The sequence below is a fragment of the Nomascus leucogenys genome, chromosome 3 (assembly GCF_006542625.1).
Source record: "Nomascus leucogenys isolate Asia chromosome 3, Asia_NLE_v1, whole genome shotgun sequence".
Lineage (NCBI taxonomy): Eukaryota > Metazoa > Chordata > Mammalia > Primates > Hylobatidae > Nomascus > Nomascus leucogenys.
Window position 1 is genome coordinate 2,457,427 of NC_044383.1, and position 26,156 is coordinate 2,483,582.

At 49.9% G+C, this 26,156-nt stretch overlaps 1 protein-coding gene across 1 annotated transcript in view; it reads left to right on the forward strand.

Moving 5' to 3' along the window:
* Window positions 1-25,326, forward strand: part of TCERG1L (transcription elongation regulator 1 like) — a 211,501-nt gene extending 186,175 nt beyond the window's left edge. Inside the window, exons 9-12 of the mRNA XM_030805273.1 lie at window positions 3,412-3,547; window positions 13,660-13,749; window positions 19,610-19,728; window positions 24,400-25,326. Coding sequence (XP_030661133.1) covers window positions 3,412-3,547; window positions 13,660-13,749; window positions 19,610-19,728; window positions 24,400-24,556 — 502 coding nt within the window. The 3' untranslated portion in view covers window positions 24,557-25,326. The remainder of the gene's footprint in view (window positions 1-3,411; window positions 3,548-13,659; window positions 13,750-19,609; window positions 19,729-24,399) is intronic.
* Window positions 25,327-26,156: the final 830 nt, after the last annotated feature.

Genomic DNA, 26,156 nt, shown 5'->3' on the forward strand with positions numbered 1-26,156 from the left:
TTGTTCACAAAGGGAAAATCATGACTGGGGTTACAGTGCCCAGAACCCAGCTCCACTGGGTCTTGGATTTGTGTATTTTACTGGATAACGTGCTGCCCTCTGCACATGGGCAAAATCAGAAAACCTCAGCTTTACAGACTTACCAGCACAGGACAGATGCACGCATGTGCACACACACAGGCTCACACACACACACGAATCATTAACAGATCAACTGGCAAGCTCAGAGGCTGGGGGAAGGGACAGAACCAGGAGAAGAGAGCCCCCCTGCTTAGGGGTAGGGTGGTCACCACACAGGGGAAGAAGGAAGGGAGGGGCTGACCCTGGGCGTGAGGGACCCCCGCAAACGGCTATGGTGCCCAGATTTCAGGAGCACCTACCCTGGTTAAAGGTTGGCCAAGACCAGGCCCCTTTCAACCTACACTTTGGACCTGGAAAACTTCCCAAATCCATGGGTTACCTTAACGAGGCTTCTGTGATGCAGTAAGGCTACCTCCCCGGCTCGCAACCTGCAGTGCTTGTGCACGCCAATTAGTGTGTCCTCGGGGACGCTGCCTCTACCAGCAGGAAAACCATGGCTTGAGCTATCTTTACTAAAAGTATTAGAATTTACTTTTTGTTAAAGGTACAGAAATCATTCAGCCATAAGAATATCAAAAATATATTTAGCTAGTTTGCATTTGCTTTTGACTGATTCTAACTGAACCGATAGCCATTTGGAAGGCATATGCAGCAGTCCTGAACGGAGGATTGTGCTGAATAAGCTCCAACACATCATCACCGCGCAGTCAGAACGCGACTGTTCTTCTTATTTCAAGTTGCAACAATACAGGCCTTGTTTCACATTTCTATTTTTAACTAACAAAAATTTATTTCAGGGAAATCCTAATTATACCCTTTGGAATATGATACAATTGGAAATCCACTGGTAATATTCTTTTCTCAAAATTCCATGTAATCGCATAAGAAGCAGAGAATGTAAATTCTCCTGGAATAGTTGGTCTCTAAATACAATTCTCTAATGGGCTGAGCAATCTTTTCGTTTCTTTGCACATTTTGTATTCGTTGGGATTAATCCATATTACAGCCCCTGTGAATGAAAACCTCTTGTTAGACATAAGGCATCGTATATTCTCAGCACATCCTAAGCATGGGACTAATGCATTTCCCAGGACCTTGGACAGACCTGCCAATGAGGAAACACTTCTCGCTCGGCACGTGTTGGGAGGCATGGACGGCCGGCTCTGGCCACTAGATGACCACATGTACCTTTTCCTGTTTGCCCCCTTACCTCCTCTCCAAATGAGGAAGTAGTGTCATCTCTACCTAGCATCCAAACCTCCTGGGGGAGACCCACTTGGGCCACATGAGCCTGCGTGGTGGGTGCTGTCCTGTGCATTGCAGGACATTTCACAGCATCCCGGGTCTCCACTCCAGGTGCTGGTAACATCTCCCCAGTTGTGGCAGCCACAGATGTCTCCAGACCTTGCCAAATGTCCTCTGGGGCAAAATCATCCCCAGTGCTATTGTCAAAACCAGAACTGGACAGTAGTTAAAGCCGTAAAAACAGATTATATTCAAGACTGTCACAAAGGAGGAAAAGAGACCAGGCTCATTTCCAAATTTGGCATGGAAAAGCAGGAACTGATAGCCACGGTCAGGGTTGGGGGTCAGTGGATGGAAAATTAAGAGTAGACCTCAGGGATCAGGGTGTTTTGGCTGAACCAACCTCAGCAGATTCTTGCTGAGTCAGATCTGGGGCATGGCAGAGGATGAGAAATCTGATAAGGTGTCCAGGTGAGCAGATGAAGGGAAGGGTAGGGAAGACTGGCTCATCAGTTTAGCAGGACTCTTGGTCACATTGGGTAATGCAAAGGTGAGCATGGAAGTTCAAAATCCTAGGCCTACTGAAAAGTTCAGTGGAGCTTGGGGAGACTGTGGCCCAGGAGAGACTCTTACCTCTAGACCAAATCAGAAAGCCCAGACTACGGTTCGAGAAACTCACAATCCAGATCCCAGAGTGAGCTGGTTTTGAAAGGAGCAGGTGAGGCTTTAGATGCACATTCCCGCCATTCCTACATTTCCAAGCACTGAGGGAGCCCCCAGAATGTAGGAGGCCCTAAGCCACTGCTTGTGAGAGGACTGCTCTTCATGATTGCTGGCTGAGCTTGACCTAAGTGCAGCTGAACATGAGGGAGCTCTCAAATGGGTGGTCTGATGCCATGGGTAGGTGTGGGAGCAGGGCCAGGCCAGGGGGCAGACCCACCAGGGTTCAGCATGGTCAGAGTGAGGGTGTGCCAAGCCAGCGTGGGTTGAGTCTGCCCGTCCTGGAGAACGGGCTGCATCCTGAGAGGTGGGTGGCAGCCGACGGACCTGCTGCCAGGCAGGGCCAGGGTGGGGAGGAGGGGAAGCCAGACACAAGAAGAACGGCGTTTGCATTTGGCCAGACACGTTCTTCCAGCAGCAAACATTTCGTTTTTTCCAAAGGGTATTTCTAGATGCTTCTTAGAATCCAGTGTAGAACCATAAAGAGATCTATCCACGTGCAGTTAAAATAATGCAAAGGGGAGAGTTGGTACTTGAAAAAGGCGAGCCTCTAGCATTTCTTCCGTAGGAGTAGGGTCCCGCCTCCCTGCCCTTGTGGTTCGGAAGGGAGTGCTGGTCAGCTGCCCAGCCCAGCACGGTCAGCTCGTGGCGTCTCTCCCTCCCTGCCCACCCTGGGTTCCACCTTGTGCAGCTCCTGCTGCTGCCCGCAGTGTCCAGAGCCTTGGCGGGGGCCACCCCTCTGCTGCGGGAGGGAACTTCTCCAGGGCCCCTGGGTGATCCCATTCTCCACTGTCCTCTGTGCCTGGGGAGGGGTCCCAGCCTCCTCCTTTGTCACTGAATTTTCCCTTTGAGGTTAGATCTCAGGACATAGATGGTTCTGCGCATAACTGTCTTCTAGGCGTTTGTCCAGAATGAAGGGGCCATGAGTGAGTGAAATGATTGTTCGGATGAAAAGCCTGCTCCTTACCCCTCCATGACCCCATCTCTGCAGCAGCACCTGAGGCCCGGTTTCCCTGCCATGGGCTGTGGGCGGCACAGGGACCTGGAGTGAGGGTCTGCCCAGGAGACATGCCGGTTGGCAGCCGGTGTATGGTTCCACCTGCACCTGAGCTGCAGCTTCTCGCAGCCGGGCCTGGGGCTGGGGCTTCAATTCCAGCCTCCCACCCTGAACACAGCCAAGCCCCATGCCTGCCAAGAGCAAACGTGTCACCTTTGCTCGGGAGACCGCGTCAGGCTTTATAAAGAGTTGTCAAGGAGACTGTGCTTCTGAAAGAGTTACCTTAAGGAGGGTTTGTAAAGGTTGCAATAAAAACCAGCTGGGTCCCCATGAGTGTGTCTAACTCTCTGCGTCTTGTGTCCCTGAAGGACCGAAGGCTGCGGGAGTCCCAAGCCAGAGGAGGCAAAGAGAGAGGACAAAGGCACAAGGACGCCGCCCCCGCAGATCCTCCTGCCCCTGGAGGAGCGTGTGACCCACTTCCGAGACATGCTGCTGGAAAGAGGGGTAAGGCGCAGCCGCTGAGGGGCCGCACTTCCGCGGCAGACCCCGGGGAACAGCAGCTGAGTGGCCGTCCCTGCCTGAGGGTCGCCTCCTCCTCACTGAGTTCATGATCAGGCTGAGGGACTGTCCTGGCCTGACAGATGATGCGTCCTCCTTACTGAGTTCCTGTTCAGGCTGAGTGACCATCCCGGGGCCTGAGGGACGCCTCCCCCTTCTAAGTTCCTGGTTGTGCTGAGTGAGGGGCAGGTGCTGAGTGAGTGGAGGCCGAGGGGCAGCCAAAGTGGAGAGGTCCTGCTTCGCCTCTGAAAGGAGAAAGGTGCCTCTGTGGTTTCTCCTGTGGGCGTGAGGTCTGAGAGGCCGGCAGGTGGGGTCCACAGGAGGGCCAGGTCCTGGGTGGCCTGAGGCAGCACCCACTGCGCAGATGGGGTTCCTGCAGGAGCTGGGCCAGGTCGGGTGCCCGAGCTCACTGTGCAGCTTCCCCGTGGGGTTATCCATCCTACCTAGTGGTGCTCCCTCCCCTCCAGATGAACGTGACTTTTTAAAATAAAATTAGGATATCTTCAGTGTAGCTGATTTCCAGATCTCACTTTGAATTGGGGGTCGGGGGGATTTGTATTCAGATCTCCTTTCAATGACTATCATTTCCTGCTTTGGCTTTGGGTATAAAATGAGCCAGAGGCAGTGTTTCAGCCCGGTTGGATTTCCTCACAAAATAAGGCTGACTGCAGACGGCAGTGGTGGGCCCCACGTGTGAGGATATTTATAATGAACACGCAAATGGCCTTTCAGACTTCAGAGCAGGTTTCCTCTGCAGCCAGCACCCACCCCCAGGCTGCTTCCTGGCCCTCCCACAGCTGGTAACTCCCAGGGTCCTGGAGAGGGGGCAGGGGTGGAGCTGCCATGGGGACCCAGCTCCCTGCAAAACAGAGAGGTCTGAGAAGAACCCTCACAGGGTTAGGGCTGGGGTGCTGTCCTGGGTCTGGGTTAAGCCCTGGGGGAACAGGGAACATTGAGCAGGTCTTACCCCGTAGGAATTTTATGGAGGAAGGAGCTGGTCCCACCCACCCCCAGGGACACCTCTCCTCTAAAGCCTCTTGAATTTGAATGTGTGCACCTATTTACTCAAAGGTAAAACACAGCCCTGGGCCTCAAGGAACCAGAAGGAAAAGTAGGCGTGGGAGCTGGTGACTGCAATGCCCTGTGTCAGGCCTGAATTAACACATGTGCTGAAGGGCACAGAGCGTGATGTGGATGCGCGCGTATGGAGCTGGCCCTGGCGTGATGTGGACGCCTGGGTGCTGGTTTGTTTTTCAAAAAATGTTATTTTAAAACCTATTTGTACTAGGCTCAAATTTTGTTTTAAAACAAGACTTTAGTCCCTCCTTCTTCCTGCCCCCGGGGCTTCCTGCCTTCCTCCTGCTTTTGGCAGGAGGGTCTGTGTTGTAGTTTTTCCTAACTTGGTCTCTGCAGAGTGGTAAAAAACTCTAGCCCTGCCCGGAGGGGCTCCAGGGGAGGTGCCGCCGGGTGATCACCGTGTGCCTTCACGGACTCTTCTTTATCCTGGTGGATGGCCTGATGTCCAAGTGTCCAGCCAGTGACTAGGCGGCCCTCTCACAGGAAACTTGGCCTATATCGGCACATGCCCTGGTGGCAGTGTCTTACCAAAATAGCCACCTTTTAGGAGAGCCCTGCCTGGGAGCAGGGTCAGGTTCAGCGGTGTCATTGGGCGAGAGGCAGCAGAGGCCGTTTTGTGACCCACGGGTCCACGTGCAGGCAGTTTCCCAGTCCTTACTGCTGTGTCCCTCAGACTGCGTGGTCCTTGTGCAAATGGCGGTGATTCTGAGTTTCTGAAGAGGCCTAGCCAGGCTGGCCTGGTTGGATTATCGGGCAGGAAACATGACTCGTGTTCGCTGAAACATGAAGGCATCGTGAACATTTGGGAAATAGGAATAAACATTCCTTTTATCTTACTAACATCCAAGTTTTCCATCTCTTTGTTTTGGAAATGAGCCAGGCCCAGTTTACCAACACAGTTTTAAACTAACCTACCTGCTGGAGAAGCTGGCCTTCCCTTCCTGGGCAGGGATGCTGACGCACTCAGTTTACATGGCCTCTTGAATTTCTCCAAATGGCCTTGGTTGAGAGATTTTACTAATGAGATTTTCAGGGCCTTTTTACCCCGTTTAGGGTAGGTGATTCGTTTCAACTTCTTCTTCTCAGATTATTATACAGGAATCAGCAAAATCATCTGAATGTGATGCAGTGACCACCGGGTTGTGTGTTTACCCCAAGAGAAAGGGACTGGGGTGAAGCCTAGTTCTGTGTCTCATGAGGATTTTCAGGAGTGGCCCACACACAGAGCTCATGAGTAGAAAAGATCAATCCACATTTACTGCTAATATCATAAAGCAATGCCACCATTTGTGACTTTTCAGCTTTGTAAAATATGCTGGCAGATTTGCTCAGGCTCAGGAGAATTTGATAGCTAAACCCAGAAGGTTTCTAGCTGCTTAACAATGAGGCGTAGAAAGGTCACTTTTTCGTGGACTGAGTGATTACTAAGATTTTTTATTGCATTTGTTCAGTACTTCAGTTCAGAAATTCATGTACTTGTAGAGTGATGAAGGGCGGACCCTGCGGTTTTTAGTAGTTTAAAAAGGGCAGAGTTTGGGCCCTGCCATGGGGACTGTACCCTGGGGCAGCGGGATGAAGGTTTTGTGGTTTTGTGGCATGTAAATGATGGTTCAGCAGGTTTGTTTTTTGTTTTGTTTTGTTTTATTTGTGTTTTTCCTTGCTAGTACAAATCCCGAAGAAGCTTTCTTTTAAAACTTTAGTCCATCAGGAGCAAGTTTAATTGAACAGCAGGTTATTAATTTAATCCTGCTGTTTAGGTAAATATATTAGAGACATTTTATTGAGAATATTTTCCTTCTGCAACGTATCTCTCACAAGTAGGTGATGCTCACCCAGGGGCCAGGAGAGAAAGTCCTTTTGAGAATACTCTATTTTGACTTAGGGACTCAGGGGCTGTCCTTGGTCCTTTTCAGGGGTCCCTCTGCGGGTGACCCTGGGCCAGCTTCCCAGCAATGCCCAGCCTCGGGGACCCTGGCTGCCACTGTGGTGGGCTATACAGGAGAGCCCTGGGAGCACGTCTGCACTGGAGCGAGGGATTCACAGAGCAAGGTTCCTGCAGCCTTCACTGTGGTGCTTTCTCCTTGCTCTAAGATGGGTGTTGACAGCAAGGCTGTGGGGTGAGTGGGTACAAACCAGGCAGAGGCCTCTACAGTCCCAGGCAGCAGGAAGGGCAGCCTTGCCCTGTCGGTCTCCCTGGATGAGTAGCATCTGGTGCCCTTCCCTCCCCTCAGACACAGGCAGCTCTGCCTCCTAGGAGCTTCACCAGGCCTTCAGCCAGGGCTAGGCTGGCTGCCAGGGAAGGGGAGGTGCCTGTGCAGACAGCATCCTTGAAGGTGCCTTTGGGGAGTTGGCACTGCCCGTCTAATTTCTGGAATGGGATTATAATTACCCTTAATGTGAAAGTAACCCTCAAAAGTAAGTGAAATCAGCTGGCTATATTGTGGAATAACCGTGTAAAATTGCATTTATTCACCAAAAAGGAAAACAAAAAGTTAGTAAAATACTCTGAGCACTGAAGATGGGGGTAGGTGTTGATGTGCCCCGAGGTAGGATAACACAGGGATGTAGATGGAGGCCTCGCCTGTGGGCCCAGCCTCCCGTCCGCGCTCACCCACAGTTACCTGGGTCCACCCGGGGCCACCTGGGCTCACAGGAATTCTGCCTGTGCTGGCCACTTCCACCTCTAAACACTAGGGATTGAACACCCCAAGGGCAACCCTCAACTGAGGAGGGACGGGGGTCAGTAGGTAAAAACCCTGCTTCTCAGTCCTTGGTAAGGATACCTCTCGGGCAAATTTGGGCACCTTCCTCGCCCCACAGCCCACCCTCCATTGCTGGCCCCTCTCCTTCCGTGTGTCCATTCCCATGACTGCCTGGAATCACCTTCCAAACAAACGCCTGCAGCCGGGCCCTTGCCATATGGCTTTTTTTTTTTTTTTTGAGATGGAGTCTCGCTCTGTCGCCCAGGCTGGAGTGCAGTGGCGTAGTCTCGGCTCACTGCAAGCTCCGCCTCCCAGGTTCACGCCATTCTCCTGCCTCAGCCTCTCCGAGTAGCTGGGACTACAGGCGCCCGCCAGCCATATGGCTTCTTTAGGGATCTGAGCTTAAGGCAATGGCCTCATCTTCAAGGATGAGGTGGGAGCCCGGTCATTCTGCCCTGGGCTGCCGCGTTTTTGATGGTCGAAGACTCTGGAGCAGCCACAGCCACAGGCTCCAGGAGTGTTCCCCATCCCTGCGAGCAGGCAAAGTCCAGAAGCCAGGAGAAGAGGGCCACAGAGGGGGGCAGGTTGAAAGGGAAGGAGAAGAGCCAGGCAGTTTCTCAAAAATGAAGTCTGTCCACATGCAGCTGGCATCATCATTAGGGCTCATGGGAGGCACAGTGGCGGCCTGGGGGACAGGGGAGAAAGTCCTGGGAAGGAGTCCGCTGGGGGTAGGTTGGGGCATCTGGGCTCAGGAGGGGCCGGGTGGGCTGCAGATCCAGGCAGGCATCTCCAGAACAGTGTGGGAGTCAGAGCTGGAGAAATAGAGCAGGCAATTCTGGACAGAGCTCAGGGACAGGGGTGTGGCCCAGGTCTTCAGCCCCCGGCCCTGGAAGCAGAGACCCTGGGCTCAGGCCCCAGGGAGATTTTTGAACCCTCTTCATGTGGCCACTGGGAGTGCTGTGTGGCCGGGTCCATTCCCCCACTCTCAGGGGTCTTGAACTTCTACAGCCCCAGCGGAGGCCTTTGGTCAATTTTCCTGAGACCAGGGGAGGCAGGAAGAAACAGGAGAGATGAAGATGGCAGGAAGGGAGGGAGGGTGCTGACACTGGCCAAGCAGCCTGCAGCCTGCGCTGAGAAGAGAGGCTGGGGGGCAGGGCCCATGACTAGGGACCAAGGGACTTGGAGATGCCTTTCGGCTGCCAGTGTCTTATTTGGCAGCTGCAAGGGCAGGCCGCCCTCAACACCTTGGAGCAGTCTGGCTTGTCTGTCTGTCTTCTTTGTGTTTTCACAACATGAAATAATATAGTGTTACCTAGGAGCTTTATTCATGTGTTTACGTGAGTGAATTCCACTCAGGCCCCAAGGTAACTAATCACAGCCTGTCCTCTGCCCATGGGGCATGGACGACGGGAAGGGCAGGCTGTGTGAGGAAATCGTGACCGTATTTCAAAGGTCCAGCAGCAGGGTCATCAAGAGACGAGGGTAATTGTGACAGATGCTTCCTTCCTTCGGACGTTTGCACTCAGAAAAGCCAGAAGGAAAAATCACCTCTAATTCGGTTAGCACTTCATGCTCCCGGTCTATTATGGCCATTTTAAGGTATAAGGAAGTAAAAGTAAATACATTTTGTTTAACAGTCAAATTTGGTCAAAACATTAGCTTCCAGGACTTTCACAAAAGTAACCAGGTTTGTGTTTGAGATGGAAGTTCGCCACGTTTGGGGGCCCTGTATGACCCAGCCTTCCTTGAGGGGCAGAGACTGCAGCTGCTGTCCCTGGGACACCCTGAGGACCACACCAGGGAACCATGAGGGTGGGCGGGGGTGGACGGTGCAGACAGACAGACACACGTTTCTGCAGATGCACACGAGTGTGCCTGGCTGAGCCCAGCCCCAGCGTCAGGGTGGGAGTGTGCATGGCTCCAGCTTTCCTTGGAGAGGCCGTGGACCGCGCCCCTGACCTGAGGCCCTCTCAAGGCTGGGGCTTTATCCTCCAGTTCAGGACTTGGCAGGTGCCATCCTTTTGCCAGCTTTTGCCCTTTAATCAGGTCATCAGGATCCCTGGCCTTTTCCATGATCCAAGGATGGAAAATGAGTTGAAAGAGCCTTTTTTTGGTTTTAGAGATTGAAGGCAGCGGTCTGCTTCTGTCGGAGGCTCCCTGCCAATCCAGACCTGTCCCGTCCGTGACCACCTCCGAGGGCCGCCACACGCATGGGCCACCTCCAGGACTTTGGCATCCCACATGTGGCTAAGCCATCCTCAAGCTCTCAGCCACTTTACTTGAATTGAACCCCCTTTTCTCAGGGCTGACATATCCACTGGAACAATGCACGATGAGTTTCTCAGTCTCCAGAGAGGCTTCTGGTGAAGCCGGGACTGAAGTTAGATCTAGTTTTCCCTGGCGTTGTTTTATAAATGGTGACCTTTTTCTTTATACCCAAGGTCTTGGCCGCCTTCCCGGGGCTGAGGTGCCCCGTTTCAGGCAGGAGCTCACCCTGGCCCATCCACAGCAGGAGGCGTGGACAGTGCTGGGCTCGGGCCGTGCTTTGGGGTCTCTTCCCTGCTGAGAGTCTGCTCAAGCCGGTGTGGGTGCTCAGGGAAACCCAGTGCATTCGAGTCATTCTGGAGAGGTACCAGCCAGAAACAGGGAGAGCCGGGTTCATCCATGACCACTTAGAGAACAGTCCCACGGCATAGACAGACTCAAGAGAGATGCGTAGCTTGCTGTCTGCTCAGTTGACGGGCTTTCTTCCCCTGGTTGTTCTACAATGTTGGACTTCGTTGTTGGTGGTGGTGGTGGTGATACTGTGTGTGTGTGTGTGTGTGTGTGTGTGTGTGTAGGCACTCATGTGCATGTATCAATGTGTGCATCTTTGTGCATTTGTGCAACTATGTACATGTGCATGTGTACCTGTGTGCCTGTGTATGCATATCTTAGCGTGTCCTGGGTGTGTTCACGTGTTTGCATGTGTGTGCACCTGCATGTGTACACGCGCCTCTGTGGATGTTTGTATGTGTGGTGTGTGTGCTTGTGTGTGTGTATAGTCAGACACACGTATGCAGTCGTGGCCCCATGGAATGTCCTCTCTGGGCATCGTAAGTGTTTCACGCAGGCTCAAGAACGACGGGCTTCCATCAGGAGCAGTTCACAGGACTCCTCGTCCCCATAGCTGTCAGGACCGTTTCTTTGGGAGAAGTCCTGCGCCCACCTGGAGGGCAGGGAAAGACACCCTGTTTCACCCATGGCTGTGCAGCCTTCACTTCAGCCCCCACCTCCATCCCGGGTCCCAGCCACTGTGCTCTCACCCTTCCCTGAACTGTCCCTGACATGACACAGTTGGTTTTATCATTATGAGTTGTAATCATTGTAGAGATGGCTTATGTGACCTTCTATAGAGATTATAAATCCCTTCGGGGGCAAAAACTACAAATCATTAATTGAAAAATTATTTTATTATACTTCTAGAACTCCAACATTTTCCAGAAACTGGTGTCGTTATGCCACACAGGGTCTAATCCTCTCTCCCTACAGAGCTGGGACCATTGGGGTGTGCACAGGTCCCCGTGAGGTGGGTGTGTGCCATTTGATTGGGCTGTGTGGAGGCTGCCCACAGCTTCTCTAACAGCCCCAGATGCTCCTGGGGGCAGGTGCACTAGCCAAAGCTAAAGGGATCCATTCTGCTTGGAGACGCTCCCAGAGTCGCTACCTCGCCCTGAGTCCCAGCAGTGGCACTCAGTCAAAGCTAAAGGGATCCATTCTGCCTGGAGACCCTCCCAGAGTCGCCACCTCGCCCTGAGTCCCAGCAATGCTTCACCGTGTTCTCACTCTGTGGAGGAGAATCCCTGGCTGGACCCTGGGTCATCCCACCCAATAAAAGAGCTCGTGGGTATTACAGAAAAAGCTTAAATTTGACAGTTAAAGATAGAAATTTCCAGTGAAGAAAATTCATCTGTTACAATATACAAATAAAGCATGTGTTTATTGAAATAGTACCTCTGTGGAGAATATTTTAAGAATGTGAATGGGGTGTTGTTTTCATAAACTTTCAATTACCTTCCCCTCCCTGACCCTGCCCAGGTATTCATCTGCCCAGATCCCAGGGTGGCCTTCCTGAAACGAACGCCCCATCTGAATTTTCCTCTCCCCTGTCTCTCAAGAGAGTGCCCAGGCTCCTAACATCTCGGACTGCCCTGCACCTCAGCCTCCGTCTCCGCTGCCTCTTCCTTGATCATGGGCTCTGGCACCCCCAGGCATGTTCAGCCTCTTGCAATTCCTGCATTCCCCATAGTTCGTGACCCAGCCTTTGCCCCCACTACCAGCTGGTCCTGGAATACCCCCCAGGCCCCTTTGTGAACTCTAAGGAGTATTCATGTTCCAAAGTCACCACACTCTGGAAGCCACCTCCCCAGGCTGCTGTGGGTCTTTGCTGGGTCCCACTAGTGTCCAGGTCTGTCTCCGCCATGGCTCTAGTGCCATCTCAGGAGTCTGTTACCTCCTCAGCGGCGCTACCCTAGACCATGGGCTTCCTTGATTTATTTTCTCAGGATCCTCAACACCCAGCTTGGGGCCCAAGGCACAGTGAATACATAGTCCATGTTTTTAAATGAATGCATTTATGTTCTAAATGGCTGAAACATTCCCTTGCTCTATCAGCTGAGAGAGTCTAGAAGCAACAACACCTCACTAGCAATGAACACACCAGTGCACAGATCTTGGTTTCTAACACCGTTCTAGGAAAGGAGCCAGGGCTTCTTGGAGAATTGACTGATTCAAGGGCAAAGGCGGGACAGGCAGAAGATAAGCCTGGAGCATCTTTAGTAGCAGAAATTAAGGAGATGCCCAAAAAGCCAAGTGATGAGCACCTGTCAGAGGCACACAGGAGCCGGGAACCCACCACGGGAGCTCACCAAGGCCAACCTCGAAGAAGCTGAGCAGGAAAAGAAGCAAAGTCACACTGGAGTCCAGCCCAAGCATGGGTTGAGTATCCATGACTCCACAGCAATATAAATAAAAGATTGAGTACATAAGTAATGTGGAGGCATGAACGAGTATTCCCACACCCCTCCAGAACATTTCCCAGTCACTCATGACTGGAGTCCAGCCCTAGCATGGGCTAAATATCCATGAGTCCATAGCAATATAAATAAAAGATTGAGTACATAAGTAATGTGGAGGCATGGATGAGTATCCCCGCCAGGACATTTCCCAGTCACTCATGTAGCTACTTCTCCTCCTCGGAAGTGGAGCACAACCCATACCCCTAAGTGTGGGCTGCGCATGGCGACATCCTTCCAGAGAGGACAGCATGGAGAGGGGTCTTCACAGTGGGGAGACCTCAGCCAGCTGACCACGGCCACCACTGTCAGTGAAGAGTCATGTCAGCAGTGTGTGTACCCTCGTTATGACATAGTGAGAATGCCATTTACCTGTGTGGTCTTCCTCCCAAAACCCATAACCCCAGACTATTGACGAGGAAGACCTCAGACAAATCCCAGCTGAAGAGCGTCCTGCAATGCACCTGACCAGGGCTCTTCAAACCATCAAGGTCATCAATGGCAAGGGCCGTCTGAGACCCTGTCACAGCCAAGAGGAGTCCAAGAGATATGGCAGCCAAATGTGATGGGGTCCTGGGTAAAAACAGAAAATTGGGTAAAACCTAAAGAAATCTGAATAAATGCAGACTATTGTTAGTAATAATGTGTCAGTGTTAGTGGTGATGAATCTAGCCTACTAATATGTTAACAATGTGAGAAGCTGGGTTGAGTATATGGTAACTTTCTGTAATATTCTTGCAAATTTTTAGTACGTCTAAAACTATTGCAAACAAGATAATTTATTTTTAAAATGACCTACCTAAAAGAGGTTAAACTTTGATTACAAATCAACTAAACTCAGCCTGTTTTCAAGACGTTACTCTTTGTTATGGTCTGTAGGGGTTCTGAAAATTTTTACAAATATAATTTCTCCTTTTGAAATGGGGTGTTCCAGAATGCCACGCCTCCACAGATACAATTGGGGTTTCAGATCAGGGGACACAGCCCTGAAAGATACCCAAGAAAGAAATAGTCACGAGTCTAGAAATTAAATTTTCTGATGTTCTAGGTATTGATTTTCTTGGAACGTCTGACATGTTTAACACTTACACTGCACCACATCACTGAATCTACTGTACTTTAATGCTGGTTTTTGTTTGTTTGTTTTTAAGCACGGATCATTTCAGCGCGGCTTCAGGCTTAGCATTAGATGCTAACAGCAACTCTATTGAATATCTTCCTTTAGGTATCAGCATTTTCTACCTGGGAGAAAGAATTACACAAAATTGTGTTTGACCCACGCTATCTCCTGCTCAACTCTGAGGAACGCAAGCAGGTAACGGGGTGGGAAGGCACTTTGACTGCAGAGACGCGGCATGAAAGCGACTGTTGCATCCTGGATCTGGGGAGCTTTTCATTGCTGAGCAACAGACCCTCATGTTGTAAATTTGGCCAGTGGCCTGCGAGCTTGTGAACAGAAGAGTTAGAGGGACTGAGGAAGGTTATTGTTATTCTGGTCATTATTCTTATCTCAGTATTTGGTTATGACCCTGGAAGACAAATACTTTTAAAGATGAACATGTAAATTTTAGGAACATCGACCCTCATTCCAAATGACTATAAATCATACGTTAAAAATACGAAATACTTAAGGTATTATATAAAGATAGTGAAAGAGGTGGTCTTACATAAGACCTTAAGGTTTTATATGCTTAAAGTCTTACATAATATGAAAGTTGTCAGCATCAAAATGAAGTCACTAATGTTAAGAAACCCCTAACAAATAGAATGGAGGAAGGCCATGAAGAGAGGGTTCTCATACTTGTATACCTGATAACTAAAAAGACTCTATGAGAACCACAGTCTTGCACACAAGGCCATCAAAACCTTTTGTTTTATTTTATTACATTTTATTTTAGACAGGATCTGGCTCTGTTGCCCAGGCTGGAGTACAGTGGTGCAATCTTGGCTCATTGCAACCTCCACTTCCTGGACTCAAGCCATCCTCCCACCTCAGCCTCCTGAGTAGCTGGGACTGCAGGCACCAGCCACCACGCCTGGCTAATTTTTGTACTTTTTGTAGAGATGTGGTTGCTGTATATTCCGCAGGCTCATCTTGAACTCCTGGGCTCAAGCAATCCTTCCACCTCAGGCTCCCAAAGTGTTGGGGTTACAGGCGTGAGCCACCGCATCTGGCTCATCACAACCTTATACACACGAAAAGCACTTCTGCAAGGACACCTGCCCAACAACTGCCTGTCCAACCTCAGACTGGCTTCGTCCTGTTACGGATCTCTGTAGCCAAAGATAATTATTTCAAAACAGTGATGTAATCCTCTCATTTATTTTTCCTTAAAAATTATTGTCTTTCTTTTACCTCCCTGAATTTTCTTGTCATTTACGATGGCATGTGTATTCCCATTGCAATGCTCTCTTCCCAAATAAGCATCCATTTCATTTCAGAGAGCCTCTTTCTGCTTGTTCTTCAGGTTGACAATAATAGTGATGAAATAGGAGCGGTCCAGAGAACAATAGCAGCACAGTAAAGGGTGGAAGTTCTACAGAACACCGCCCAGAAAACACAATTGATTAGAGGAGGTTCTCTGGGGGCTATTTTAAGGAGAGACTTGCCAGGGGTCTGCCCTAGCTTTTCACAAAGTAGGTCTCTGAGCCAACACTGCTTTCCATATCAAACAGACAGAGGGACAGATGGTGTTGGCTCACAGGAGGGGCCTGTTGTTGCTGGGAGAGGGACTGATGGTCTGACAGCATTAGCGGGCACAGCCTGGGTCTGTGTGGCCCGTGGAGCGCGTCTGAGAAGGGTCCTGAGATAGACTCTGGAAGGTCCGGACTTTCCTGCCCCAGTTAGACTCCATGTGTGTGGTCATGTCTTGCCCTCTGTTTGCCCTTTGAGTTCAGAAATGATGCACATGGAAAGTGAGCTATCAAGAAGAGCTGCTGAAAACAGAAGAGCCAGAGTTAATTAGGGGAGGAGGGGTTCTGTGACCAGGGGCCCCCGTGTTGGTGTCCACTGGATTTCTCACACCAGCAGAGTCTGATAAAGCCCCAGATAGGGGGTATGGGAATTGCCATTTTATTTTCAATTCCGTCCTCTGCTCATAAGGTCCCTTTAAGCAAATGCCTGAGATGGTGTCAGTGAAGCACGAACCCACAGAGTCTCAGTCACATGGACCCGCATTGCTCGTTGTAACCAACTCCCACTCTGTCCTCACTCCCGTTCCCAGGCCTCGACCCCCCACTCCGCTCATTGGAACTGGAGCAGGCTCAGGGGTAGGCCAGGCAGTGTGACATACTCCCAGGATTGACTGCCTTGGAATACAGAACTTGAACCTTTCAAGAACTTGGAATTAATAATATTTTATTGTCTTCTAGCTGAATTTCATTTTCTATAAAGAAATACTTTAAAATATGTGAAATATGTTATCACAGTCTCAAAATAATGCCACAATACAGTTAGCTGAGTTTGGGTGTTATATATATTTTTTCCTATAGCAAAGGAAAACCATAGACATTAATAACTGGTCATATTTCACCCTTTTGTTGCAATTTTAAAAACCAAAAATTTCAGCTATGGGCTGGGCACAATGGCTCATGCCTGCAATCCCAGCACTTTGGGAGGCCAAGGTGGGTGGATCACCTGAGGTCAGGAGTTCGAGACCAGCCTGGACAACATGGCAAAACCCTGTCTTTACTCAAAATGCCAAAAATTAGCCAAGTGTAGTGGTGCTTGCTTGTAATCCCAGTTACTCAGGAGGCTGAGGCAGGAGAATCACTTGAGCCCGGGAGGCAGAGGTTGCAGTGAGCCGAGATCACGCCACTGCACTCCAGCCTGGGCAACAAGAGCAAAACTCCATCTCAAAAAAAAAAAAAAAAAAAAATCAGCTGTGAAAAAGTATAACAAGGAGCCTGTGATTTTATGTGACAGAATCACCGGAGGACATAGGCAGGAGCCATAAACCGGGCAGTGTCTAAAATTCATCAGGACATCTGGGGTGTGTGTGCTGTGTGTGGCATGTGTGCTGTGTGTGGCGTGTGGGTTGTGTGTGGCGTGCGTGGCACATGCCACGTGTGCCACCACCGACTTGTTTGCTGTTGTCAGTTGTTCTCTCTCTGTGCCGTGGATACCTTTTGAGGCCGTTAGTCCCTTTAAAAAACATTGAATAAGTAAATCATCCCCACTGCAAAAAGAAAATTCCAGTTTATGATCAAGCCCCTTGCACATATTCTAGTTTAAATGCTAAGGCACATCTCTTAGAACAACTGGGAACACAGGGGCCCAGTCTGCTTGCTGGGTGGAATTGGTTCATGGGCAGGGCAGGGCTGGCCCCCCGATGTCTGGGGGACGTGGGCATCCCACCCAGGGCTCATCCAAGGGAGCACCGTGAGGCTCGACCTTCCTCAGGCCATCATCAGAGACAGCAGATGCCAACCCTGATGGGGTTGGGCCTGTCTGGGCTGGGATGCCCTGGCCTTGCCTGGGTGGGTCCTCTGAGATGAGAATATAGCTCATGCTAAGTACCCATTGCCTGGGGAAAACCTTTAAACGTCCCCGTGAAATCACCCAGAGGAAACTGTGGGCCTGTCCTAACATCCTGCAACTGGGTCCCAGAAGGTCCAGTGGGAAAGAGGAGGAAGCAGGCCACGCCATAGCCAGTGCACTGGAGGGTCCAGAGAGCGCTCAGAAGAAGTGCCTGCAGCCTCATCAAAGGGGAGCATGGCAGGTCATGTGAGGAGTGGGATGGAAAGATATCATAGCTGGACCCCATCCAAAGACCACGGTCCTATTTAGGAAGAAATTGGGTTAGAAGTATCAGACATAGAATCTGTACAGGCCCTAGTGTCACACAGCGTTTTCATGGGGAAAGCTAAGGCCCCTGGTGTGAAAATCACAGCCCTTCTCTGCCGGGTGAGCTGCACAGGAGGAGAGGGTGATCCTACACAGAATCAGGGTCGAGGGAGTGTGAATCAGGCCTGTTTCTATGGCAACAAATAGTGTTTTGTTTTATTGCGCCAGAACATACAGCAATGATACAACAGCCAATGGAATCTCTTTTAAAAAGTCATGCTCCACTTTGGATAAAGCTGGTATAATTTGTTAAGGATGAAAAACAAAACCTGCGATGTTAAATTATAGCAGCATAAAATAAAGTAACAGAGCAAAGCGAGAGGAAAGAGAGAAGCATTTGATGAGATGGAGAAAAGGTTCTAGGCAGAAAGAGAAGCAGGCATTTCTGAAGAGCCCTGACCCCACAGCCAGCCAGGCTTTCTCTCTAGGTCTAAAATTAATAGAGCAAAACTCTAGCTAATGATGGAGCCACATGCTTTTATTTGGATAATAACCCTGCATTCATTTTTTATTAGTTAAATATAAGATAACTAAGAACTTACATTGCTATTTGCCTTGAAGGCATAAGAAGCCAATTATGGCCTAGTGTGGTGGCTCATGCCTGTAATCCCAGCACTTTGGAAGGCTGAGGTGGGTGGATCACCTGAGGTCAGGAGTTCATGACCAGGCTGGCCAACATGGTGAAACCCTGTCTGTACTAAAAATACAAAAAAAATTAGCTGGGCGTGGTGGCACACACCTGTAGTCCCAGCTACTTGGGAGGCTGAGGCAGGAGCATTGCTTGAACCCAGGAGGCAGAGGTTGCAGTGAGCCGAGATCATGCCATCGCACTCCAGCCTGGGCAATAGAGCAAGACTCTGTCTCAAAAAAAAAAAAAAAAAAAAGAAAAGAAAAGAAAAAAGAAGCCAGTCATATTCTTACTTAAATATACATGCACATATTCTCAATTTAAGTCATATCTGTGGATGTTTCATTTTGCTGCTGTATCTTCAGGGGACCAGTGGCATTTTGTGTTCGTAATCCTGTAAAGCTTTGCCACGACTGACATGGAATCTGAAACAATAAGACCAAGTGGGAAGAGAGCTGCTCGGGAGAAGGGGCTGAGTGGTGCCGGGGTCGAGGCTTTCTCCTGCCCACCCTTTGCTTTCTTGTCCCCACTCACTTGGCCTGAGTGTAGAAGAAGCTGCCTGCTTGGTCCTCGGTCACATTCTAGGCTCTGCCTGGCCGTTGGTTGGTGCACAGTTGCTATTTATTGGCCTGGTGGGATCCTATGTGGACTTTCTCTTGATATTTTTATTTATGTTTTGCATAAACACTTATCTTCAGTTTATTTTTAACGTTCTTGAGTTTGGGGTAGCATTAGGAATGAAAGAACTTTGTCCCTCTTTGACTCTGTAGTCTATAAATGACTATTTTTCGCTTGTTAGAACAATGATCCATCTCACTCTGACAGAGAAGAGGTTCTGTGGCCTGTCACAAAGAGATTGCATCTCGTTATGTGGGCTGCCAGGTTCCAGGAGAAGTGCCCTGGAGCCTTGCCCAGAATTGCCTGCCAGCTGATGTGTGTGTCCCTCCCATTGAGGAGCAGGGTTTTCCTGTTTGGGGCAGCATTTGAGATGCATTTCTGGTCAGACAGGGGCATGCCCAGTGCCCGAGGGTCAGGCCTCCTGGCCAGTTGTTTCCGCACTGATGACCCAGGCAGCCTGGCCTCCCGTGACCTCAGAAGAGACCGCTTATGCGCCCTGAGTCCTCCCCAAGGCGCCAGACGTCCAGGTTCACAAGTGGGGATCAGAATGCAGAATTTACTTTCTTTCCACAAGTTAAGGCCATTTTGGGGAGACTCGAATGTCAATTACGTCACCCTAGGAAGTGACTAGCACGAACTAAGTGCTCTGCTGTGTTCTGGTGCCACTGGCCGTGATGAGAAAGTGGGACGCCGCACATTACGGATGCTGCTCAGAGGCCACAGTGAGGACCACTGGAGCCTACAGCACGGGTTCCAAACCGCCACTCGGTTCCAGATGCCTGCAGAGAGGGCAGCCAAGTCATTCTCCGGGTTTCTCCAGCAGGGCTGTTTCACATTTGACCCAGAAATGGCACCTGCATGTAGAGAAACGCTGGGCTGTGTGGGGACCCAGGTTTAATTATTCAGACCGCTTGGATCCTTGAGAGCTGTGCTGAAATGCTATTGCTCATAACTCCAGCAGCTGTGAACAAGAGCAGCTTTTGCCATAGATTCTTGCTGCTTTCTCATGTTGTGCTTGGAGTACAAGATTTCATTTCTGATATGCAATTTCACGATGTTTTTCTTCTGTGTCTGTGTTTTAAGATATTTGAACAGTTTGTCAAGACAAGAATAAAAGAAGAATACAAGGAAAAGAAAAGTAAATTGCTGCTAGCCAAAGAAGAATTCAAGAAACTTCTAGAGGAATCTAAAGTGTCTCCCAGGTATGGAGAGAGAAATATACCGGATGATTTCTGGGGCTGGGAACTTACCAATGACAAGAGGACTCTTCAGGTTGGTTTTTTGTTAAATCGTGTAACCCGGCCTTCCACAGACACGGAAGTGTGAGCTTTGAACACCTGCCGGTGAGACCAGCCTGGCTCCCCTCTATCATGCTGCCTGTCATGAGCCTCCAACTGTCCCTATCGTCAGTCCTGGGAAAGTGGGCTATTTGCTAACCAAATGCATCACAACCATTTGATTCCTACCCTGCATGCATTTCAAACGTCAGCAGCCCTGACTGACCCAAATAACCAATCAATACGTGAGCACTCATGAGGTCTAGTTTCTGATCTAATGATCAAGAAGCAAAAATGCAAAGCTGACTACAAACAACAGCGCCATAACCCCTACCACACCCCTTGGTTCCAGATGTCTTAACAGTTGGTCCCAGAGTAAAATGAAGATTTGATACACCAGACAAGTGAACTGAGTTAACTAGGTTGCCAAAACTTACTAAAATAATAAATGAGGCATTATTTCCATGAAATAAGACACACTTACAAGAAAATAGATGTTAGAAATTGGAAGAATACATAAGCTTAACTCTTCCTTAAAAATTAGCTTTAATTGACCGATCTTTAAAAAGTAATGAACATGGGCAGGGCACGGTGGCTCACGCCTATAATCCCAGCACTTCGGGAGGCCGAGGCCAGTGGATCACGAGGTCAGGAGATCGAGACCATCCTGGCTAACATGGTGAAACCCCGTCTCTACTAAAAATACAAAAAATTAGCCGGGCGTGGTGGCAGGCGCCTGTAGTCCCAGCTATTGGGGAGACTGAGGCAGGAGAATGGCGTAAACCCGGGAGGCGGAGCTTGCAGTGAGCCTTGATTGTGCCACTGCACTCCAGCCTGGGCGACAGAGTGAGACTCTGTCTCAAAAAATAAATTAATAAATAAAAAGTAATGAACATGTACTACTTTTAGAACTATAAAACTAAGTTTTGTAAGCATAAAAATGGTTAACAATGTATTTTTATTTTAGACTGGAAGATGCAGCATCAGTTTTTTGTTTGGTTTTTTTTTTTTTTTTTTGAGACAGACCCTCGCTCTGTCACCCAGGCTGTAGTGCAATGGTACGATCTTGGTTCACTGTAACCTTTGCCTCCAGGGTTCAAGCAGTTCTCCCTGCTTCAGCCTCCCAAGTAGCTGGGATAACAGGCACCCACTACCATGTCCAGCTAATTTTTGTATTTTTAGTAGAGATGGGGTTTCACCATGTTGACCAGGCTGGTCTTGAACTCCTGACCTCAGGTGATCCACCTGCCTCGGCCTCCCAAAGTGCTGGGATTACAGGCGTGAGCCACCACGCCCGGCCCAGCATCAGTTTTTAAATGGACATTAATTGATGCTTTCTGTGAAGGCATAGGCCTCCTTTGTTTGACCTGTGATGTGGTTGATCAAGAATTAGGTGACCTATGTTAGTGCTCGTTACACAATCCTTATAAAACTTCTCTTAACTATTGACAGGTACTTTCTGAATGGAGAAAAAAATAGCATGAATTATCTTCATCACAATTGCTAATGTAGACAAGGAAATGTGTGTCCCGTTGCTTGCAACTTGTGATTTTCTATGGTTAAAGCAGTCATGAGAATGCTCGGTTCTAGCCATGGCTTAGCTGTGTCCACCCACTAGGTGGCCATGGGACAGAGGCGGAGGAGGCAAGGGCTCGGAAAAGGTGCTGGAGCCCCTTCTCTGCCTTAGTTCACAGCCTGGCCCTGGCCCATCTTATCCCGGCCATGGGGTAAGTATTGGACCTTCCTGTGCTTCCGAGCCCTCCTCCAAATGGGAGGATGACCACACACACGTCAGAAAGTGACTAGGAGGACGGCGTGAGGGGCTGCAGGGAGGGACCCCAGTGGTGCCTGGCAGGCAGGAGGAGCTCCGAAAGTGATAGCTGTCATTACTGCTATTGAGACCGTCATTACCATTAAAGACATTTGACCAGCATTCTCTCTCTGTTGATAAAATAGCAGCAATAAGCCACATACTCCCCTTCCCATGAATACATTATGCAGACAACGGAAAAAATATTCGGAATGCATTGAGCTATTTAAAAAAGATGACACACACACACACACATACACACACGTACACACACATACACACATATACACACACATACACACACATATACACACACACACACATACACACACAGAAGGAAAACGAGTGGTAGAAATTAGAAGGGAGTTAAACTGACTCTTTTTAAAATGAGATTTAATTGCCTGCTGTTTTAAAAAATAAATTTTATTGTATGTATTTAAACTATACAACATAATGTTATAGGGCACATAGAGATAAGATGCTTACTATAATGTAGCAAATTATTTTAAAATTTACACTTGGATATATTGCTTTTATAATTATAAAGCTTTTTTTTATTTTAAAAGTAGCTAAGTTTGCAACATTTCAAAAACTTTTCCAGATCTTCCGTCTACTTTTCTGTAGGCATCCTAGTGAAACATGTACAATTCAAATGACCACATGCTGGACAGCCAGGCACATCCCCATGCAGGCCATGTGGGCCTCTTAGAAGCAGCCTCCTGGGGCTGTGTGGCCTCCTACAGCCATACAATCCCATCCTGGTCGCCCGTCTCAGCCTTGGTCCTGAGCAGCCTGTGGGAATGGTGGCGATGGGACAGTCCAGAACACTCCTGGACAGCCCCTAGCCCCAGCCCTGCCCGCCTCTCGGGAGAGCAGCCACCAGGAACTGGGTCCTGGCCAGGTGGTGTTGGCCGCCCGGTGGGGTTGACACCTGGTGTTCCTTCCTGAAAGCTGCAGCAGCCACCTCCTTCATGGCAGGCTGGCCCGAATCCCACTTAGTGGAGGGAGAGCAGAGATCCAGGGCCTGTAAATCAGCTGACCTTCGTGAGTTCACACCACAGCTCGTCAGGTCAGCATCAGCAGAAAGCTGGTGCTGCCCCTTGGCATGGCTAAGGGGCCACGGAAGCGGGAGGCTCCCTTTCTTTTCAGGGACACTTCTTTTCAGAGAGGCCCAGAATAGGGCCTGTCTAGCAGCTGCCCCTGTCCAGCCCCTAACTGAGAATGTGTAGATGCCTGTCTAGCCAGGGGAGCGTGGAACGAGCCCAGGTGAGTCTGACCTTTGGCTCATCCCCCGCAGGTCAGGGGTGGAGTGTGGCTTAGCCACGGCACACAAGGTTGTTACATCAGTAAAGGAAGGAAGGGGGAAGGAGGGAGAGAAGGAAGAAAGGAACAGGGAGAAAAGGAGGGAGGGAGAGAAGGAAGGAGGAAGGGAAGGCAGGGGAGACGGCAGGAAGGAGGGAGGGAGGAAGAGGGAAGCCAGAGAGAAGCGCTTTTCTTGCCAGAGATGTGTAAACAAGCACCCCCATAGATGGAGAGCAGGGAGACGGCAGCGCCTTGGGGAAGGAATGAGACGAATTGTTCAATGACAAAAACGAGCATGAGTCTGCTAATTATTTGTCTTGTCTTCTAACAGCCATGTCGGCATAATCTTGTTGTTTGTATATTTCAGAAGCTATTAAGTTATAATAATTTAACACAATAATTCAGTGTCTGCAAGGAAGTATAAAATTCTCTGTAAAGAGAAATAGGAGGGAATAAGAAGAATCCCCCGACAAAGAATGTCCACATTTTCCACGCACCCCAGAGCACACTGCCCAGGCCAGGCCCCGCCCAACTGTTGCTGGACGAGCCAGTGCATCTGCATGGGCCAGCGGCTCCAGGCCTGGGCCCTCTATCCCTGTCCCTGTTCCTGGCTTCAAGTTCAAGGCTAAGAGAACAGGAAGTTGCAGGGCCCGGTGCCTGCGAAGGTCACGTTGGTCACGGCAGAGGCGCATCCTGTTTTGCCCTCTGAGCTGCCCTAGCCTTGAGAACAGCCTTGCTGGTCTAGGCTGGGTCACTCGCGTTTTCTTACAGGGCACCACCTGGCCTGGCAGCTCTGATTCGCTCATCGGTGTTTGGGGATCACTACTTGCCAGGCACTGGGCTGGACATTCAGGGTGTTTATTGGAGAACGAAGCAGATAATGTCTCCCCCATTCGAATGTGGGAGTCCAATTCCGCAAGTGAGGTTTAACAAGTTCATCACTGTGAAGAGGGCTGTGATGGAGTCACAGTTCTCTGAGCCTCTAGATAGGGCGAGTTTCCCAAAGAAGATGCCCTGGCCTGGTTTCTCATGATGAGCAGCTCTAGCTGGGGGAAGACACAAGGGAAGGGTGTGCCAGGCGGAGGGAACAGTGTAAGAAAGACCGTGGCAGGCAGAGCATGGTGGCAGCAAGGGAGGGGCAGAGGAGACCTGGCGGGCAAAGCTGTGATGGGGGCTGGTGGGGGAGTGACAGCTGCATGAGACAGTGGAGGAGGCTGGTGGGGGCCACTCATTTCCAGAGACCACTCAGAGGAGAGACAAGGTGGTCCTGCAAGTGAGGAAGTGAGGGTGTGTCAGGGCCCTGCAGGACGCCGTTGAGGAGCAGGCACGGCTGGCCAGAGCCGCTCACCCAGCAGGTGCCCTGCCGCCCGCGGCCAGGCCTGGTGGAAGGGCTGGCTGCTTGCTCAGGCAGCGCGGCTGCAGGATCTCTGGGGAGGCCAGAGTTGCTCTCTGGAAGGTGTCTCAGGAAACTCTTTCTTTTTCAGGACCACGTTTAAGGAGTTTGCGGAGAAATACGGCCGGGATCAGAGGTTCCGACTTGTTCAAAAAAGGAAGGACCAGGAGCATTTTTTCAACCAGTTCATACTTATTCTTAAGAAACGGGACAAGGAGAACAGACTAAGGCTGCGGAAAATGAGATGAGTTCGTGAAAAAATGCAATAAGCCCGGGGGTTGGCCCTGGGCGTGCCGGGGGCGAGGGGGTCACGGTGGAGACCGACACGGGCGTGGGGCGGCCGGGACCTGCACGGCCCAGCGGGCACCGGCGCTGCGGGGTCTTCGTTCTCAGAGGATTACTGTTTCATATTGAAGCTCTCTCTTTTGTACGTTCAGAGTTTGATGCATTTCTAATCACCATGATACGTCGATCCCTTCACTGTTTTAATTATGCAAATTACTTGTAATATACACAAATTATCAATCCACTGCAGGACTATGGGGAAGCAGGAACGGGAGCCTCCGTAACAATCTGAAGGCATCTGTGTCATCACCTAAGACGATTAGCGAAAACTTTTCTGAAAACCTTTGTGAATTACTTCGTTCCTCCAGGATTCCCGCGGTGTTGAGGAATTCCTTACTCTGTCCCTAGGTCTCAGTCTCGTTTCTGAGTAGCAGCAATAGGGTTTTCATCATTCATCATAGTGACAACTGTGAACATCCCACACCCGGACCGTGGATCACTTACAGGTTTCCAGGGGTGGCCGCGCGTTCCTCCCGGAGGGGCGTCCTGGCCCGGAGTAGGGAGCCGTGCTGGTTGCCACCGGTCCTACTTCAAAAGAATTATTTTGTACAAAATCATCATGTTAATATTTGAGTTATTTTTATTGTATGCCCAGAGTTTGCATGAGATTTTTTCTTATCACCTTTGTATAAAAAATTTTTAATTTTTTTAATCAATAAATATTTTAAACCAGTGTGTGTGCGCGTGTGACTAAGACATTCCTCATGATCTTAAGCAGCAAAATTGTGTTTCAACTAAAGATACCCAGTTTTGAAAGATTCACGGGGGAAAAATCCTGATGATTGCAGTAGGGGCCGTGAAAATGCCACTCACACAAAATCTTACTTTTCAACATACTTAGCAGTCCTGGGTGGAAGCACGTTTGGCAAAACCTTCACTAATTAATTGCATTCCTTAAACTATTAAACATCCATGTATTTATTTCAAGATTTATGGAGTTCTGTGTTCAGATACAATGTCTTTGTCCCCTAGTAAACAGTGGCACAGCCTCCTCACCTACCTTCTTCTTAATTAGTTCCCATGAGAACACTTTTTTCCACGCTTATTAGGATGTAATTGGGCAAGGTGGGATCCACTCTTCACTGAGATCAGCCCTGGTCCCAACACTGTCGCTGTTAACACCTCACCTTCCGTGTTGGGTGGCCCCTGGGGGTTCCAGGGCCGTCGCTCAGGCTTAGGCCATTTTTGATGCGAGCTGCCCTCCTACCTGGCCATGACCTGTGGAGTTGGAAGGACCTATGAAGGTGCTGCCAGAGCCAGACTCCAGAGGAGCAAGTGCCGATTGGGGATCAGCAAGGGGCTATCAGGAAAGCGAGATCTCCCTGTGATTTGAACAGGGATCTACCCCAGGGGACGGGAGTCTGGAGGCTGCTGAGTTTAGATCACTGAATAGCATAGGGATAGCAGGTGACAGCAGCAGCCAGCGCCCCCAGGGCTCCAGAGAGCATCCAAGGAAAAGGCCTCCCCACCAGAGTGGAGGGCTGCACCCCTTTGAAGAAGGCA